The sequence below is a fragment of the Jatropha curcas genome, unplaced genomic scaffold, assembly GCF_041381405.1.
Source record: "Jatropha curcas cultivar XTBG-Jc1 unplaced genomic scaffold, XTBG_Jcur_1.0 HiC_scaffold_868_pilon, whole genome shotgun sequence".
Taxonomy (NCBI): Eukaryota; Viridiplantae; Streptophyta; class Magnoliopsida; order Malpighiales; family Euphorbiaceae; genus Jatropha; species Jatropha curcas.
The window spans coordinates 18,215-39,409 of record NW_028322557.1 but is presented as its reverse complement, the minus strand read 5'-3'; the positions used below and the strand labels follow the sequence as shown (position 1 = coordinate 39,409).

General features: G+C 33.7%; 1 protein-coding gene across 1 annotated transcript; it reads right to left on the bottom strand.

The window, feature by feature from the left end:
• Positions 1–455: 455 nt before the first annotated feature.
• On the bottom strand, positions 456–20,929 carry LOC105647957 (putative leucine-rich repeat receptor-like serine/threonine-protein kinase At3g14840). The gene is given in 24 exon segments (XM_089717130.1): positions 456–1,024; positions 1,797–1,953; positions 2,454–2,998; positions 3,198–3,268; positions 3,271–3,315; positions 3,534–3,683; positions 3,814–4,009; positions 4,239–4,615; positions 6,440–6,480; positions 6,576–6,611; positions 6,705–6,758; positions 17,482–17,547; positions 17,649–17,720; positions 17,825–17,899; positions 17,997–18,071; positions 18,229–18,300; positions 18,391–18,462; positions 18,566–18,637; positions 18,816–18,887; positions 18,998–19,069; positions 19,187–19,255; positions 19,346–19,417; positions 20,336–20,492; positions 20,605–20,929. Coding segments are annotated over 24 exon segments (3,114 nt in total). The 5' UTR covers positions 20,696–20,929; the 3' UTR covers positions 456–619.
• Between the last annotated feature and the right edge of the window lie 266 nt (positions 20,930–21,195).

Here is a 21,195-nt window from a genome sequence, read left to right as displayed (position 1 = left end):
ATCCTATTTGTATTATGCATAATCTAACCCTAGATATACTCATGTTTGTGTAATAATGCAACAAATTAGCTATTCACGAAGTTAATAAGTAGCTAAAATATATGCAAAATATACATATTATATATTTGGTCGGGAATGTAATCGGGCTGAATAATTTCTTATAAGGCCATATCAGTTTTTGGCCTCACTTTTGGCTCTCTAGGTGTGTCGGCCTTCATGTTTTGGACTAGCATTAACAATATCATTTTTTTTCTTTTCCATGCAAAGGATGTATTCAGAACCAAGAAACTAACTACTCTAGGCAATATGTTCCTAACTAAATCAACATTAAAAAACCCAACTAAAGAAGATGGCTCCTCCAACACATGTAAGTCCATATTCTTCAATAATATCATGCAAATTTTCTTCAAATAATATTCTTTCATATGGAATTTATTGCATGAAAACAAATGAAGTGCAGGTCAACAGTTCTCCTAGATTAAAATAAAAATAAAACCAATAACTTTGTTGGGATGAAACAATGTCTAACTTTGTGAAACCAATTATGATTTCTCACATATTCAAGATATTCAAACGTCCTTTTATTACAATTACAGTAAAAAACATGCAATTGGTACATTTAATTATTTATCAAATTTCTACTTTCCCAGTATTCAGAACCTAAAGATACTGGATAAAGATCCTTAGCAGATGTAGAAGAAGCAGTCCAAGGGCCCTCCAATTGCATACTCTGAGTTTGGCTATCGATTGTGTTTTGTCCACTGATTTGCTGAAAATGTTTTCTCATTGCTTCAACCATGAAATCGTCATGTAAAACACTTGAATCCAATTTGGAGTCTTGAACTGAAGCTTTTCCTTCAAGTATGCTCACAACTAAAGACATAGCAGGCCTAACTGCTGGAGAGAGATTAGTACATAAAAGAGCCACACGGATTACTGTCTCAACCTGTTCTTCATTGTAGTCTTTGCTTAGTCTTGGATCTACTAGCTCTAATAAACTCCCTTTCTCTTTTAAAACACATGCCTAAGAAAAATTATACAAAGATATATAGTTAGGGATAAGCATTCAGTCGATTTGGTTTAAATCAAAACCCAATTAGTACAAATTAAATAAACTGAAATTTTTAAGAGGAAAATCGAGCCAAACAAATTATATCCAGAATCAAAATCTAATTGAATTAAATTGGCTTTATGAATTTGGTTTGGTTTTAAGTTATTTTAGTATGTATTTGAGCTTTTTTTGGGGCGTAATAAAAATCAAACTAAATTGAATTTTTTTTACAAAAATGAAACTTGAATCAATTATTAAGCTTAAACAATTCATTTTGGTTAGATTTCCCAAACTATACTCAGTCCATTATATAGTTGAGAAAATCCTCTGTCCTACATTACGAATATATGCATAATATTCATTTTCCTTCTATACTCAGTCCATTATATAGTTGAGAAAATCCTCTGTCCTACATTACGAATATATGCATAATATTCATTTTCCTTTTGATAGAATGAATAATTTATTACCTGGATTTCATTCCTTTGCAAATCATTACTACTCCTGGTGTGAACCCATCCATATATTAAGCTAATAAAAAAATTTAAATTTAAAGGAAAAGACTTATCTATACATACCTTGTATAGTCCCACACTTAGAAAAATGGACAAAACATTAACATTTAAAAAAAAAAAAAAAAACCTTTGTTTGATTGGCTTGGTTTATGGGACAATCTATATACTAGGTGTAGGAAAGAAATTTTCTTAGGAAAAATTAGCAAGAAAACAAGAGATTTGATTCTTACCCAATCAAGAAGATAAAAGTCATCCTTCTTCAAATTGTGCCGATTACTAGTGTTGCTTCTTCCACTAACAATTTCTAAGGCAACAATTCCAAAACTGTAAACATCTGCTTTATCAGTTAAATGACCACGCATTGCATATTCAGGTGCCATATACCCACTGCAATATCAATAGTATAATATATTAGGCATTTATATTTGTCTTCCTTTTTGAATAAAAGTTTAACATCTTACATATACTTAAATTTAGAAACTTCGTATATCCATTTTCACTTTTTAAAAAAGAAACTCATTTCACAATAAATAATATTTTATTGTAAGTTATATATTGTTTTCCGTAATATATAATTGTAAGTAATATATTGACACAACTTCATGTGTGTGAGTCTAGCAAAGTATAGTGGATTATCTTAAGCCTAGGTAAAAAAGTAGGATGGGGAGTAAGTTATGGCGAGCATAAGAATACTTAAATTCTCAGATTTAGTTGGGATTGAAGTTTAATTATTCATGTTATTATAGGTAAAGAAGTAGAATACATCAAATAAATTATTCTACACATTTAATATTGTAGAAAAAAAATCTATTTTTTGTAACTTCTTTGAAATTAAAGTTGAACAAAGAAAAGAGGATAAATATTGCAAGATGTGAACAGAAACTCACAAGGTTCCAGCAACTCTAGTGCTTATATGGGTATTATCTTCTTCATCAAGCTTGGCTAAACCAAAGTCAGATATCTTTGGATTCAAATTCTTATCAAGAAGAACATTGGTGGCCTTTATGTCTCTATGTACAATCTTCAACCTTGATTCTTCATGAAGAAAAGCCAAACCTCTTGCTATACCAACACAAATCTTCTGTCTTGTAGGCCAATCTAAATTTAATCGGTGTTCTTCAGGACCTTTTAAGTCATTATACTTAAAGTAAGCCTAAAGAGGTTGATATATAATTATATATAACTATTCATATTTAGTTAGGATATTTTTGTTAGACTTACCAAACAAAGCACGAGCAAGGCTGTTATTTTCCATATACTCGTACACTAGCAATAATTGATTTCCTTCAATACAACATCCGTAAAGCTTTACAAGGTGAGGATGTTGCAGAGCAGAAATCATGCCAATTTCATTCACAAATTCGCGATTTCCTTGCTTTGATTTAGAGGAAAGCTGCTTTACTGCAATTATAGTGCCATCTGAAAGAAGGCCCTGCATTAAAGAAGATATATTTGAACATTCATGTAAGACTACATTTGGTCAGCCATAATGGATACATTTAATCTACTTGTATTAAATTAATCTGTAGTGCAACATTTATATTAAAAATACATTCAATTACTTTGTGTTGTGTTTCATTAAACAAAGTGTGAGGTCTTTCATTTTGAAAGTGTAACTTTGTACTCGATACCTTATAAACAGGACCAAAACCACCTTCTCCAATTTTATTAGCACGATCAAAGTTGTTTGTAGCAGCTTTATTTGCCTCAATGTAAACGAACCTGTTTTTAAGTCTAGGCCCCTTAAATCTGTTAAAGAAATAGATTTTTCTCAGAGTTTTTTTCATGAAAACTAAAAACATTATTTATATAAATAAATAATATTTCATCCAAGTAAAATAAATATGTATTAGTTAATTTTATAATTCTTGGAGTATAAAGTTGACGTATCAATTCAAAAAATCTCAAATGAAGTGGAAAACAACAGAAATAGCAACATAAACAAATAAGTGAATAATGAGAAATACCTTGGTCTATTATATCTTTATGCCATAGACAACCTTTCCACCAGAGGACACACAGAACTAGGAAGATGATAGCTACTACAACAACCACAATACCAACTACTGTGCTTGCAGAAATACTACTACTACTACCTTCCGAAGGGGGGACAAAATCTACATGTGGAAAGAATATTAAAAAGATTTTTCAATTTAAGAAAGCATGAAAAAGAAAAGCAATGTTATACCTCTAACTTTAATAATGGTTTACACTAGAAGTAAAAGCTTATAGAGGTCATTAACTCACTTGGAATGATAGAGATGGCAGATATAAGAGGACCATAAACTCCTCCAGTAGGAATACTAGTTGTCCCTTTTCCATTCCAATAAAGGCGTATCTCCAATGTTTGATTTGTAACAATGGTGGTATAATTTTTTATAGTTGCCTTACCAGCCCCACTAGCTTCATCCTCAATGTTAAAATCCTTTTGCATAAGCTTTTTCTGTCAAAGGTAACATAACTATGACATTAACTATTTTATATCCAAATTACACTTCAAGCCAATCGACAACTAGATTAGTTCGTAGCTAAATTGCAATATTCCACCAATAAATAGAGTTACTAATAGCTACCAAATTTCTTATCAAAGATGTACCTTCCATGGCTAATTATCCATCCTTAATGCTTTGCTATTCCATCGAGACATTATATTAAATTGATAAGCTACATACCTGAATGTAAATATCAAAAATGCGCCTTCCAAGGCTATTATATGTATTATCATTAGTAAACATTATCTCTGCAAAATGGAGGCCAACTGTGTAATTCCCATTCCCCATGCAGAAACCATAATAAGTAAGAGAGATTGGAGAAATGCGTGCAGTCATGTATAATGTAGAAGTGCCTGCGGAGAGCTCTGTTGTGTTTGTGGCGATATAGGGATCTGCATTCTTAGAATCATCCATGAAATTACCAGTATTGCTAAATGCCCAGTTAGTTCTACTTTTGTAGAATGTTGAAGGTCCAGCTCTATCTATATCGTCTTCATATAAGCTTCCATTAATAGTAGCTGCTTCCCCTCCACAATTTATATGCAAAGAATAGAAAGCTAGCACAAAATGTAACAACAAATAGTTACATAAAAGTAAAATCTATTTTATGGTATTGAAGTTACTAAGAGAAACATATGATTCTATTTTTCAAATCCATTAATTTTGTTTGTTTCCAAAACAATGTTGGAAATTGTTGGCTCAAGGGTCAATTTTATCTTGAGATTTTGATGATTACGCGAAACAAATAAATTTAATATTTTTGTATGTGCTAAAATTATTTTATGCAGATTTTTAATATGGAAGTTGCTAAAGAAATCAAGATTCTATAATCCAAGATTTTTTGAAGACCATGAAGATTATTGAAGATCTTTTGGGGGTTAGCATCTTAGAAAATATTGTAGGATAGAGATAATATTCCCTTATAAGCACAAAATCTCTTTTATTTCTTTCAAAATCATTTTTGAGATATTCTCGAAAATTACCTTAAAAAATGTCAAATTTTTGCTCTTTCAATTTCATTTACCTAACTAAAAAAGATTTTGGCAAAAATTATTTTTTGTAACAAATAATCGAGTATTTGTAAAAGATTCACATACTCTATCATTTTATTTTCGAAAAGTTAAAATACTCATTAAAGCTAAAACTTCAACGTCTTTTATAACGGGAAATTCATCCCTCTTATAAAAACGTTTTTCCTCTTTTGAAAAAATGTGGTTTTTGTAAGAGTAAGAGTTAGTTGTTTAAAGTTTCAGATCTCTCAAAGCTCTCTGTTCAACCCCCTTCATTTCTTTTCATCTATTTGCTTCAAAAGATATTTTTCAAGAGAAAAGAAATCTAGTAACAACATTTTCTGAAGAACAGTTCTGAACTTTCCTTCTGTTTTGAAATCTATTTTTTGTTCTTCCTGTTCTTATAATTGCATTTCTCTTTGTCTATATAGATTCTTGTAATCTGTTGTAGGCTAGAGGATTCTAAACGAAAAATATTTATGTAATAGCTTAGGTGAAAAGCTATGGTGTAAAAAGTTATTAAGCGACCTTCTCCTTGTGTGAGATTTAATGTCTTGATGTGAGTTTTCGGTTCTCTGCAAAACAGAAAGGTGTAGAGGTTGACTAGAACTTTTAGAAATCTAGTGGGACAAAGGTTGGATCTAGGTGTTGATCTATTTTCTTGTAAGGTTTGTCTCTTACCCTTGAAAAGATGAGTCATGGGGAGTGGATGTAGGCGAGTTAGTGCCGAACCACTATAAATCTCTGTGTTTATCTTCTTTCATTTTCTGAAGTGTTGCTTGATTATATTCTGTTTACACAACTATTAATCTTTTCAGAAATGCTAAGTTGTTTAAGTTTCTGTTTCTAAACGTGAATAAGCTTTATCTTTAGAACTCTGGATTCCTGTATTGTGATTATACCAAGTTCTAATCTATCCTTTTATATCCTGTGTAAATCACAATCTGAGTTATAATCAGTTTTCTAAACTTACATAAGCTTTGTGAAGCAGTTCTAAACATAATAACTGTTCTTCACAGAGTCTTTCTAATCTTGCAATAGCTTTGTGGAGAAGTTCTAAACTTGATAACTGATCCTTACTAACGCTTTCTAATTCCACTAGAACAGTATTCTGATCTTGTGTTTTTAAAATGTGAAATTTTTAGAAAACCCAATTCACTCTCCCTCTTAGGTTGTGCAATATATAAACGAGGCCCATAGAAATTAAAAGGTTAAAGGGCATATGAGTTTTATGGCTTTTAGGCAATGTCCATTTCTGCTTATTTTAGTAATAGTTGGACCTAACCATAAGCCCAGGCCTATTCTAGGCTCTAAATTATAATTTAAAATTATAAGTTCAAAATAATAAAAAAAAAACAAAACTTTACTTACTTTTTGGGCAACCAAAGTTTTTTAAACATGAAACAGTATTTCTGCAAAATAATACAAGCAACAATAAATGAATATATAAACATATAAATGATTCAAATCCTCAAAAAAAAAAAAAAGAGAAAAAAAATAAACTTACGATACATTGCCCATTAAGGAGCTTGCAAATAAATTTCTGTGGAAACAACAAGAAATTTGATCATTTAGCTACCATGTGTGTGTGTGAGAAAGATAAAGAAATAGAGAAAATGAGATTGAAGTTTTGTACATGTTAGGTTCTTGACATGTGCTTTGAGTTGTGAAATTGTTGTAGGACAAATCACTGCACATTGCACAAAAAAAATGTTATTTGAGTAGTTCCATTAATAATATGTTCAAAATGGACAATTACATCTATACTAGACTCATAATTTATTAAGAGTGAATTTCAATCTTATTTCATGTAAGATAATAAAAGTATTACAAATTGAAAGGGTAGAGGTAAAGTGGGTAAGAGGTTAGAACCCATGAGGTGAAAATGTAGATGTGGGCTTATTTGGCCTTGGGCCAACCAATGGTAAAAGGTTAGTACTAACCAATTAGCTAGCTAACTTGCCATCCTTATATACCCTTTGTAGGTTGGGTATTTAATCAATGTGAGATTCTTAACAAAAAGGTTGCAGTTTTTCAAATAACAATTACCTATCGTCTGATTATATGATATATTCGCTATAGACAAGTATTTTTTTATTTTGCATAATCATCCTTAGGGTCATTTGCTAATTATGTAATTTGTTCATACGTGCATACTACCATAGTGCAACCTAACCTTATAAATAATCATACTATAACAAAATTAAAATTTCTTTAATTCTCTTAGTAAAAACAAAAATCAATAAGAGTGGTCTAGCTGGTCTTCTCACCTTCTATAAGAGCATGGGGAGTGAAAAATCTAAGATTTGAGATCTCTCAACTATAAGGATTTTCCACCTATTTGGTATGCCTGAAAGAGACTTATAGCCCCTATCATTGTATCTTACAATGCTATTTTAACTCATTTGGCCTCTCAAATAATGAATAGAAAAAAAGTTCCTTAATTGTTGTTACTTTGCATAATGACCTGGTTCTTGGGCTTTATGCTCAACATATTAACATGTACAAGACTCAAATGTTATTCTAATAAATGGAGAATATAGAGTCAAGAGAATGATGTTCCTCTTATTTATCTATTCTATCCATCTATTTATCTATCTATCTATCTATCTCATCATTATATATATATATATATATAAATTGTTAAGCTCTCAGAAATTGAAGATTGAGTGAATTGTGAATATTTATATTAACGGAGAAATAATTATCGTTAGATAAGGATAGTAGGAATCTTAGCTTATTTGTTAATTAGAGTTTATTTAGGAGTCTAATATCTTTTATATTATTCTTTTATTTATTTTATCATTGTATATTATTAGTAGTTCCCCTTTAATTATTTGGTCATTTATGTGCAAATATGGTATATGCTTTGTTTTTGTTGTTGTTTGTTCCTTTTTTTGGTCTGCAGACGTTATTAGAAAAAGATAGTTCCATTTCGTTTGTCAAGGGGTAGTCCAAGAATTACTTCATTAAATGTAGTGACCTTTGGGTACTCTGCCTTGCCTATATAAGGCTTTCACCTTGCCTCATTTGCTTCACTCTCAACATTTCCAAATATCAGAGCGTCTCTCTCTAAAAACTTATTTCTCTCTCTAGTAAGTTCTATAGCTTTTTGTATTACTTTTTATTTACTTTTGGCAGAATCATGGGTTCACCTAGCGATGAAGACGTTTAAGTTTTTATTAAGCAGTCTGAAGATAAAGCCGTTGAATCTGGGGTTGGTGAAGCAAAAGGTAGAAGGGAGAATATTAGAATCGCCAACGTTCCCTTTGATATCGATGAGGGTGAGCTTCTTGATGTATTTTCCATGTACAACATCACGCTAGAGTATAAGTTGGCTCACCCTTTAGAGTATATGAGAGCAAATGAACCGCTAGATAGTGAGTCCATTATGCTATACGAGGAGACTTCCAATCAGGGGTTTGGCTACCTCTATCCGAGGCTCTGAAATCTTTTTTCAGTGAATACGGCATCACCATCAGCCAACTCCACCATAATGGTGTAAGATTTCTATGTGGTATAGTGGAGTTGGCTTGCTAAGATGGGACGGTTCTTACAGCTCGAGGGGTGAGCGAACTCTATCGTCTACATATCAGAGTAAACAAAGACCACTGTTTCCTTTAAGTGAAGAATAATTGTAGCATCTTCTCTAAATAGTCAAAGATTTCTTCCTTGAAAAATTGGAAATATAAGTTTTTCACAGTTCGGCATCCAAGTGGGTTCGAGGTACCGAACCAGTGGTCTAATGACCCCACACATTGTCTCCCAACTTTGCCTACCCCTGAGGATCGATAATGTGTGAAATTGATAAAAGCTAGGGGGTTGAGATCTATGAACCTGAGGAAAGTGACTGTCAAGGGTTACCCAGTTTACTCTCTTAGCGGGCCCATGAGATCGAACCCTTCACCTTCTAGTAAGTTTAGTTCCTCTTTGTATAAGTGTTGCTCTCTTTACTTACCTTTCTTAGTTTTCTCTTTTTTATTTTTTGCATTTTTGTGCAAAGATGGCTCTTAAAAAGGCAAAGGCTTCTAAGATGTCAAAAATAGCTGAGGCGATGAATAAGAAGGCCGAAGCGGGGAGATTGGATAAGGGGACTCCTCTGATGATACTTGATCCTCTGACAGATAACGCTGGTGTTGTCTCGGAGTCTGCTCATGTTGAGTATATTGCTACAAGTCCTTCAACTGAGCCCAGTAGGAAGAGGCCTTGAGAAGTGACGGTTCATATTCCTCTCCCTCTCCCTTCTTAACTGGCAAGGCCCTAGATATCCGAACCTATTTTTTTGAAGAAGTACAGACCGAACTGTAGTCTGCAAAATGACTAACCTAGCTATGAGATATCCCGCAATTGCCTTTTTCCCGTGGATCTTCATTAGTATGAGTGTTTGGATGATCTGGCGATGAGGGACCTTGCCAACTAGAGTCTCTTCTAGGCAATAAATGATAACAACCTTAGCTATGCTCGTATAAATAAGTTAAAAGGGGCATACACAAAGATGGAGGGGAGGAAGGTTTGAAGAGTCTAAACTCTGCCATGAAGGAGTAGGAGTCACAGTACAAGGCAGAGATTGTTGTTCGGGATGCCGAACATGAAAAACTTCAAGAGGAGATCTAAGCCCAAGCTGAAAAGATCAAGGCTTTGGAGGCTAAAAAATAAGAGTTGGAGAATGAGATTCAAAGGCTTCGGGCTCAAGAGAGCTCGGTGGAGGAGGATCTAGCCAAGGCTTGTCTGATCCTTAGGGCTAAAATTATGGATGAATTAAAGGCTCGAGATCCGAACAAAGACTAGAGCTGGGTTGACAAGGTGTACCCTGATGATGAGGAAGAAGAAGAAGGCAAGTTTATTGGTGATGGTGTTGTGTCAGAAGATCCTCCTTCCATCTCACCAGCTCACTAGGATCCCCCTTCTGAAGATCCTTTGGTTGATCCTGATACCGAACAACGGATGGGTACCCAAATCCCTTCGAATGTGCTTGTGGATCAGGGCTCAAATGTGGAGCTACCTTTGGAAGGGGGAGGTGGTTTAGATTCTTATGTGAACTTATGCACTTAGTGTAGCAGATCCTTTTAATCATCTTTGTGTGACATCTTATGTTTTGTTTTAATGAAAAAAATCCTTATTTATTATTCCTATTTAAGTGTTGTGTGTATTTTAATTTTTTGTTTCTTCCAATAAAGCACAAACTGAAACAATGTGTAAATGTTCTGTTTAGACTTGGCGAACTGAAGTGTTAATATCACATTATGGTATAAATTTAGTTGTCTTAAATCAATAGATAAAGAGGAGTGTTAAGGTCGGAATTACATATACTGTTTTCAAGTCTAACTTTTTTGTGGTATTAAAGTCCATTTAAGGGGAGGCACTTTTTAAGTACCTCGCTAATGGATTTTTTAAGCGCATCGCTGATGGACTGCTAAAGTCTGAGCTGATGGACTGCTCAAGTCCAAGCTGATGGATTGTTAAAGTCAAGGCTGATGGATCGTTAAAGTCAAGTCCAAGCTGATGGATTGTTAAAGTCCAAACTGATGGATCGTTAAAGTCCAAACTGATGGATCGCTTAAATCCCAACTGATGGACTGCTAAAGTCTAAACTGATGGATTGCTTAAGTCTGAATTGGTGGACTGCTAAAGTTTGAACTGATGGACTGCTGAAGTCGAAAGTGATGGATATGGTTAGGAAAAGAAGTACAAAACTATTGAAATATTTTTCTAAGTAAGATCTTCCAGGAAAAACTTAATATATCATACCTTTCTAATCTATATGAGACATGATATATTAAGTGAAAAAACTTGAGATCTTTTTTATTATTTCATTCTAAAACTACCATACACTTTATTGAATGGAAATACAATATGCTTTCTTTAAGTTGTCTGCATTCCATTCGGTTCCATTAATCTTTCTATGCTTGCATATGCTCGGACTTAGCTGCTTTGTAATTTCATATGGGCCTTCCTAATTCTGCCCCAATTTGCCTACTCCTGTCGAGCCCTTTGTTATCTTTGCCTTTCGGCAAACCTTATCTCTTTCTTTAAACTGCCTACTTCGCACTCGCCTGTTGAAGTATCTTCGCATCCTCTGTCTGCATGCTTTAGCTCTGACTGCTACATCTTCTCTGAGTTCTTCTGCTAAATCTAGGTTGATTTTTAGACTTTCATTACTGTGGAGCTCTTTATGTTCAATTGTTCTTTTATTGGGGATGCCTATCTTTACCGGTAATACTGCTTCGGTTCCAGATACAAGGGAGAAGGGGGTTTGACCTATCGCATGTCGAGGTGTGGTCCTGTATAACTAGAGTACACTGTTTAGCTCCTCTGCACAGTTAGCTTTTTCTCCATCTAATCTCTTCTTTAGCCCTCGCAATATGGTTCTATTGGTAACTTCAGTGAGGCCATTAGTTTGGGGATGGACTACCGAAGTGAAGTGAAGTCCAATGTGCCAGTCTTCGCAAAAAGATTTGAAGGCTCCTGAGTCAAATTGTTTTCCATTATCAGTAACAATTTTATGGGGTATGCCATACCTAAATATTACATTGTTCTTGAAAAACTGATGATCCAAGCTGGGGTAATGGTGCTGAGGGCTTTGGCTTCTACCCACTTAGAGAAGTGGTCAATTACTACAACTATAAATTATCTTTGCCTAGTTGTCACAGGAAAAGGTGCTAGGATGTCTATCCCCCATTGAGCAAAAGGCCAAGCCGAGCCTAATGGTTGTAGTTCTGAGGAGGGTTTTATGGGTACGCGATCACATTTTTGGCAAGTAATGCAGTGGTGAATGTATTGGCAAACGTACTTTTTCATTTTTGGCCAGTAATACCCCAAAAGTAGTATTTTTCTCAGCATTGCGTCCGAGCCTTCATGTGGCCCACAAACACCTTTATGGGTCTCTCTTATGATGTAGTTGCCGTCTTCTTCAATGAGACAATTCCCGAAGGATGTGATTTTGATCTTCGTGTTCCTTAGATAACTCAACTACAAAGTCTGTAAGTACCTTTGCTTTCATGGCAGTGCATGGGGTATACCTTATGTCAAACTCTCCTAGTCTAATTGACCATTCCATTAACCTTTCGGAGGTTTCAGCTCGATGTAAGATCTTTTTCAAAGTATGGTTAGTTCGAACAAATATAATTTGAGACTGGAAATAATGACGTAGCCTGTTCGCTGATATGAGGATGGCGAACACCAGCTTTTCAATGCTGGGGTTTCGTAGCTCAGCTCGTTGGAGGACTTTGCTGGTGTAATAAATAGGGTACTACTCTCTCTCCTTTTCTTTAACTAGGACAGATGTTAATGTGCTTTCAGTAACAGCCAAGTATAAGTAAAGTGCCTCATCCCTCTTGGGCCTGCTAAGGAGAGGAGTTGAAGACAGGAATTCTTTTATTTAGTCAAAGGTGAGCTGGCACTTGTGATCTCATTAAAAGCTCTTCAATTGTTCCAGAGCTCGGTAGAAAGGCATGCACCTCTTAGCCGAGTATGAGATGAAACATCCCAAGGCTATGATTCGGTCATTCAACTATTGGACCTCATGGATACTAGTAGGCGCTTGCATATCCAAGATTGCTTTAATCTTCTCAGGGTTCGCCTCAATTCTCCTCCGTAATATCATGAAGCCTAAGGACTTGCACTTATCTGGATTTAGCTTAATGCTAAACTTATTAAAAATTTCAAATGCTTCTTCTAAGTCCTTACGGTGGTTAGCAGCTTCAGCGCTTTAATGATCATATTGTCTACATACACTTCTACTGTTCGCCCTATCTAGTATTGGAACATGTAGTTGACCAATCGCTGGTATGTGGTTCCTACATTTTTTAGAATGAAGGGCATTACCTGATAGCATAAATTCCCATGTCTGTAATGAAGCTTGTCTTCTCCTCATCTAGCTCGTTCATCCTTATTTAGTGGTATCTAGTAGTTGCATCCATGAAGTTGTACAATTCATAGCCAGCTGTTGATTCTACTAGTTGGTCTATGTTGGGTAGAGGGTAGTAGTCTTTAAAGACGCCTTGTTTAGATTGGTAAAATCTACATACAATCTCCACTTTCCATTGGGCTTAGGTACCAATTTTATGTTCGCCAACCATTCTAGGTAATCGACTTCTCTTATAAATCCTGCATGCAAAAACTTGTCTACTTCGACTGTTATGGCTTGTTGCCTTTTAGGTCTATGGCTTCGCTTCTTTTGCTTCACAGGTTTGCAATCTGGATCTATACTGAGATTATGAGATATGATGTCGAGGTTAATCCCGATTTTGTCCCCAACGGTCCAGGCAAAGTTATTAGATTGTCTTTTAATACCCCTTTTATGTTGTTTTGTATCTCCATAGGCAGTTCAGCCCCAAGGTCAGGTATTTCCCCGACTCAACTTCCCATTTGACTAGTTCGCCTATATGTGTTGGGCTTGAATCTGAGGTGTTTCTGGATATGTCAAGGGTCGATGTTCATCTTGCACTGCATATGTTTCCTCATTCGATATGCACATGATGGATAGGGCGAAAGGTATCCCTTTCAGTGCTATCATGTACGCTTCCTGAGCCATCTTCTGGTTTCCATTCACAGCCACCACCTTATTATTATTAGAGTAAAATTTTAGAGTGAGGTAGTTGATGCACGTGACTGCTTCCAATTCATATAGGGCAGGTCGACCTAATATAGCATTATAAAGAAAACGGATGTTCGTTACCATGAATTCAGATTTAAATCTTTTTGAAATACCTTCGATTTTGAGCTCTAAGGTTACATTTATGGATCCAGCTACTTGAACTGGCCTCCCCACTAAACCAACTAGAGGGGTACGGACAGGCTTCAGCTTCGCCTATTCTAACTTCAAAACTTTAAAGAACTCCATAGTTAATAAGTTAAACGCACAACCGTTATCTACTAGGATTCCTTTTACCAAGAAGTTCTCCAAAACTCCTTCTATCACCAATGCATTGTTATGTGAGGTATGTACCTGCTCGCCATCTGTCTCAGAAAATTAGATAGTTGGTCTCATATTCGGCTTTTGTTGGGGTAGGATAGAGCAAACCTCTCTAGCCCTCCTTTTTCTAGTTGAGTTGCTATCGCCCCCTGATGAACCACCAAAAATTATATGAATTGTGACCAGAGTGCTGCATTGCCTTACCTATTTTTCTTTCCCTTCGGTTTCCTTCTGAACCCTCACTCTTTTAGTTTAACTCCTTGTATGAGGCGTTCGATCTCTTTTTTAATTGCCAACAAGCTTCAGTCTCATGGCCAATGTCCTTACGAAATTCATAATACTTTTTTTTGACTCGATAGCCTGAGGTATCTTCCTTCATCTTTCTGGGATAGTTGAGCTAAACATTGTTTCCATGGTCTCTTACCCAAGATAGTATTTTCAAGTGTTACTTATTCAAAGGAGTGAACTCTCGGCCTTGTTGTGATCTATCATCTATTAAGTAAGGTGTTCTAACATCATAGCTAGCTCGCGTGTGTAGGAAAGGCGATCTTCTTATGGGCGATCGTCTCCTTATTGGAGAGGGGTGTCTTCTGTGTTTGGATTTTTCTTCCTCAGGCAATCTCTGATGTTGAGTTTCATAAGCCTCATCCAACTTTATGTATTTGTGAGCTCGAGCCATGAGTTCAATAAAAGTTAGGGGAGGATCTATACGTAGACTCTTAAACAATTTATTGTAATTGCAGTTCTTCGTCATGGCACTGATTGCCACTTCATCATTCAAGTTGTCTACTTGCATCGCTGTTCTTTGAAATCTAGAGATGTATTGTCTCAAGGTCTCTCCATCCTCTCTTCTTAGATCTACTAGGTCAGATGAGATTTTCCTAGATGGCACACTCGTTATGAACTGAGCTCGGAACATTGTAGCTAATTGTGAGAATGATTGGATGCATCCCATTTTAAGGGTCTGATACCATTCCTGAGCTACTTCTTTTAGGGTGATTGGGAAGACCTTACACATAAGGTATACAGAGTTGCTTTGGAGGTACATCATGGTTTGGAAGGTCGCAAGTGACTGCAGGGATCAGTAGATCCGTCATAGGATTGGAAGGTCAAAATTTTAAACTTTGGGGGAAAAGCTGCACCCAAGATATTGGCTAACAAGGGTGAGTCCCGCCGGAGATCATGGTCCCCTAACTCTCCTATTTCTCTACATTCTCTAACCAGTTCTTTAATAACGATTCGGAGATTGGCATTATCCATGATCGGTTGTCTATGGCTCGACTCCTCAGTGTAGGGAGTGGCCATACTGAGGTTCACCTCCGACTCCGCCTCATAGAGTTGTTCAGATGCTGGGTGGCTTTGTTGTTTCGGTGTTGGCTGAGATGCACCATGCTCTTTGTGATGTTGGTTCGTTGGTCCACCTGGGGGAGTCAGTTTGCCACCTTGATGAGGGGTTTTGAGAAGGCATTTTAGCACAATGGTGAATTGTGAGTATGCTTGGGCTAGAGCAGCTGCCACTTGAGGGTTGGTTGTCAGCAGAGGGGGTATCATGGCCAGTCCAGTTGCCTCGCCATGGCTATTGTCCTAGCTCTCCGTGTTATGGTGTTCAAACAGTTCATTGGCCATAGTGTTCAGGATGAAAGGGGTTGAAATTATTAGGGATTAAAGGTGTGTTCTAAGCTCGCTGCACCAATTGTTAAGCTCTCAAAAAATGAGGATTGAGTGAATTGTGAAATTAGTTCCTTTTAGGCTTAATTGGGAATATCTATATTAACGGAGAGATAATTATAGTTAGATAAGGATAGTAAGAATCCTAGCTTATCTGTTAATTAGAGTTTATTTAAGAGTCTAATATTTTTTATATTATTCTTTCATATATTTTATTTTATATATATATATATATATATATATATATATATAAAGGAGAATCAATGAGTTTTTTCCATTGCTAACGTGGCGCTCCCTTTAAAAGTGAGATTATATAGATTTTGAGTATTTGATTTTTTTGCGAATTTTTGAACATTTCTCTTTTTTTTTTAATCCATTTTTTTCTCTCACATCATTTACTTTTCAATAATAAATTGTCTTTTCATTTTTGTGAGTTTTAAATTCATTCAATTATGGAAATATAAAAAATTTAAATATTTCAATTGCATTTTTTAGATTTTCATAATTTACATATACATAAAGATTTTTATTAGTTTTTAAATTCAAATTAAATATGCTATTTATTTTTTTTTGGAAGAAATCAAATATATGATAAAAAAAACAATACAATGTCCAAATCTTTAAATTTTCATAATTTATAAATATAAAAATTTGTATTTTATGTAGTCTAAACTTCAAATCAAATATAGTATATTTAATAATTTAATAATTTGAAAATTATTAAAAAAATCATGTATCTCAAAAATACACATTATAAAATATAATTTAAAAATGATAAGATAAGATGGTGAGTAGTATTTTTTTTTATTATTTCTCTTTTGATTTGTTTAATTATGATTTTCAGTTTTTGAATAAATTATAAGAATACAAGTTTAATTTTTCTTTTCACGATAAGTTGAATATTTTCAAGTCTATAATATTTGGGATATTCAAATTTAGTTTATTATTTGTATGATTATATCAAATTTATCATAAAAAAAAGGCTACATATGTGGTTTTTCTTATTTTGATTTAAAATTTAAAGAATTGGGTTGATGTGAAATTAGTGGTTTTCGCTCTTTTTTTTTTTTTTTTTTCTTTTTGCTAATTGAGAATTTAAATATTTATATATCGTCATATATAAACAGAAAGTTCATGATTATCTTTTTATTCACTATTCTATTTTTCTTTTTTTTATAAAATTTTTAAATTTCCTTCTATTTAAAGTTTAACTTAATTCTTTACTTTAACTTCTTCGGTATATTGTCGGTTGAAAAAAGAACATTATGAAATTTTATTGCTTTGTTTGAGTTGTTTACTTGATTTTGTTTTTGCATTTTCATTTTCATTTTATATTTTGCTTAGCTTAGATTTATTTTGTTTAATTTTGTAGGGATTTAGGGATTTAAATGTGATCAATTTCAAATGATTTAAATATGTCTTATGCAATGATGAATTAATTATTATGTTTTAAATTTTTATTTAATTATATACTTCTAATTACATAAATCTCTACGAAAATAAAAATTAAGTATTTAAAGTATTTTAAATACCTACAAGGCTTTATATATAATAATTCCAACCACTTTTTTCCTAAAAAAATGATTTTTTATAATTTACTCAGCATATATATATAGATTACATTTAAAATGAAAAATATAATTATTATACAGTCGTGCCAAACACGGAGAACCGCCTAGTGTGTATATATATATATATATATATATATATAAGCCAATAAAAAAAATGATTTTTTTAGAACATGTTACTGTTTCCATTCTATTCTATAGAGAGAGAGAGTAATTCTATTCTATATCATATGTATAGAACATCATAGGAATGAGAAACTCACATGCTGTTTCCATTTCGAATGATCCAATCTGGCACTGTTCCACTCAGCATATTCCCAGTAAAGTATCTGAAAACATTAAACAACATCATATAATACCTTCAAATCAATTTTTTGGAGTTGATCTAAAATCAATTATAAGAACAAGTACATTTAAATCAATTGCTCACATGAAATCTGTCTTTGATAAACTGGGAAAGCTGCTTGGGATTGGTCCAGTTAGTTTGTTAAAACTGAGGTCTCTGCAAGATAAAATGATGAACCAAACCATCAGAAATTGTTCATTATCTCTATTTTAGATACAAAGAAATAGTTGACAATTAGGCTAATCTTTATATTTACTAACAAGGTGGAGGTCAATTTGGTAAATTGCCCAAGATATGGAGGTAGTTGTCCAACAATATTGCAACTCCTTAATATCCTGCAACATAAATATAGTTGCAAATATTAGAAGAAAAAACCATAAAAAGAGAAGAAGGAGAAAAAGAATTACTTGGTAAAATGACATTCAAACTCACAGTTTCGTCAGGTTTTTCAGATTACTCAAAGGTGGAAATGATATTTCAGTTCCATTGCTCAAGTCACTAATTCTCCTACAACCCAAGAATATAATAAGTAATTACAATACATATAACATTTTTGTTGGCATTAATCGTAAGTGATTAAATAAGTCATTTGGAAAATATTTTTTAAAGGCAAGTTATTTTTGGAAACAAACGGAGTCTAAATATGGAGGATTGATTCACTTACAAGTCAATCATGTTTGTCAAAAGACTTATGCCGGATGGGATTGGCCCACTTAAGCCACTAGCCTGAATCACTCTGCAAGCACCAGAATTTGGTTCAGACAAATAATCAAAGCATTTATAATATTTCTTTATTAAACCGGGCGGGAAGGAAGAAAGCTCTTACAATTTTGTAAGATGAGTCCAATTCTGAATAAGGCTGGGGATCTCGCCTGTGAAGTGATTATCTCCTATTCGACTGCATTTTGTTACAAGAACATAGGTATTTTGTATTTGAAATGGAAGAGTAAGATTTAATTAATGAGAGCATTTTTCTGTTATATGATAATGTAGAAACTTACAAGTCTTCCAATGTGGTGAGCTTTGCAAATGTTTCAGGCAACTGCCCACTAAAATTATTGGAGCTAAGCAGCCTATAATAACATCAAAAGGAGAAACTAAAGTCAATGGATTGTTACATCTGAATATCTACAAGCAATTTACAGCAAAGCTGATTTCACCATTTGCGTGTTATTATTAGGCTTTATTTGGACCTTGCAGTATCAATGAATCTAAAAATACGATTACTTATTTCTATACGAAGAAACTTACATCCTTGTAATGTTGTTTAAATTTCCAAGCTCTTGAGGCAGTTCTCCTGAAAGTTGATTGGTTCCAACCACACTGTGTATTTAATCATCAATGGGAAACACCTTGTAAGCATCATATATATTTATTTAGCTTTATTTAAAAGAGGCATATAAACATGATCGATGAGCATAATCTCATCTTACAATTCTCTCAGAGTACTGATGTTTCCAATTTCTTTTGGAATTGGTCCTGTCAATCTGTTTCCCCCAAGAGAGCTGCAACCATCCATTTATTCACTTTCAGTTCCAATCCGAAATGAAAAGGATAGAGAAAATTAAATTATATTATAACCATTTTCCCTCGATAATCTATTAAGAAGATAATTAACATACATTACTTCGAGTCGTGTGGAGCCCCATGTTGAAGGGATTGTACCGTTAAGGTAGTTTCGAGTAAGGTCACTTCATGAAGCAGAAACAACAGCCGTAAGTTATTGTTGAGTCAGTTACTGCAAAAAAATATGAGTGAAAAGTAACTTTTTTGCTACTTACATTCCCTTGAGGTAGGGCAACTTGCTCAAATCTGTTGGAAGCATACCTTGGAGATTTTGGGACTTTAGAGATCTGTGCTTCCAGAGAAATTGTAATTATAAAGCTAATGTCCAAACAATAACTCTAAATGATAATTACAATTTATTATCAGTAAATAATATTTGAATATTCATTTTCTATAAAATTCAGCTATAATCCAAGAAAATTTATATTATAACAAACTGCATTCAATGAATTAATATATTTTTCCATTCAAAATTTACTACTAACCAATGCCAGAGACTTTATGTCATTATTCTTTTCTTTTGTGAAAAAATCAACGAATCAAATAGCCCATGTATTAGCTAGGGCCACTAACTCTATGCCTCGTTTGATGGACTGGCAGCAGATGCCTCTAGCTATTATTCATGATATACTGCTGTCTGATATTAATAATAATTGAGCAGTATAATTTTCAAAAAATAAAAAATACCCATGATATGATGCTAAATGGGCACTACAAATTAAGTTACTCAAATAGTCCTAGAAAAATGGGATTATTAAGAAAGCAAAGTGGGTTTTGCTTTAAGAAACTGGAGAGGCCATGGTCCCTGTTTCCAGAATTTTGTAAGCCTTTTTATTTTAATATTATATATAAGGGAGAAAACACTTAATTTATATTCTCCTTGGAAAAAAATATTTTATAAGTTTTTGTTTGATCAAAAAAAAAAAATTTGTTTGATCAAAATATTTTAAAACAATATCTATCTATCTATATATATATATTTCAAAAAAAAAAATCTATACATATAAGGTTAAAAAAAAAAAAGAAGAAACAAATATTTTTTAGTTATTTCCAAAAACTGTTGCTCTCTAATATATACACATATAACTTAAAAAAATTTCTGAACTTTTCTTCCTTAATTAGTTAAAATCTTTCTCCAATGAATAAGTAAAAGAAAAAAAATACAGTATTATGATTATTTCTTGGCTAGAGGGACAGAGACATACATGAACGTAACATGGCAGATGGTGCCACAATCACAAGTTATGTTATTATCTTGTATGGATTCTGGTTTCCCCCATCCTGATTTGTTGGAGCATGAATCAACGTTAATGTTCCAGTCTTTCTTCCCTAGTGTCTTCCCTATTTCACGAAGGCCTTCCACTGCAAGATATACGTATATAATCAAGAAAAGAAAAAAAGAGTTAAGGAAATCAGAGAAGGTTCAAAATCAAGATTATGGTTATATATATGCATGTGGTTTGCAATATTAGACCTTCATCATTTGGCAATTCAGCAGCTTCAAGAACTAAACTTGTGAAGCAAAAGATGGTAACAGAAGCAACAAGTAGTCTAAAGAACAACATTTTTTTCGATGTATATTTAGCAATCTTAGATGGCTTCTATTTATTGTGTGTGAGAGTATGGAGAGGGGAAGAGAAAATGGGAATTGGTAAGCTTTAGAGATTGGGACAAAAGTCTATTTCAAGAAGAAAAAGGAAGAAGAAGTCAGCAACCCTTTTGACAATAACTTCTATTGCATTCTTTAAGGGTGTTGGGAGTGAGTTCTACTATCTAATCTAAGATCGTTTAATGAAGAGTTTTATCAATACTTACAAGAAAAAAAGTATATAATACCTCGTGGAGCGGTTAGTGGTAATTAAGGCACACTTGAGAGTACTTGTGGTAATATTTTAAAAAAAAAAAAAAATGAGAGAGATGCAATGTTGCATTCAAGCATTAAGCTTATTTAGTCTTTTACCAGATTAAAAGAAAAAAAAAAAAAAGAAAAAGGAAAAATGATTGTGAAGAAGTAGTCAACAACTTGTCGACCAAGTATCCTCTAGTTGATCTTTCTGCATATGTA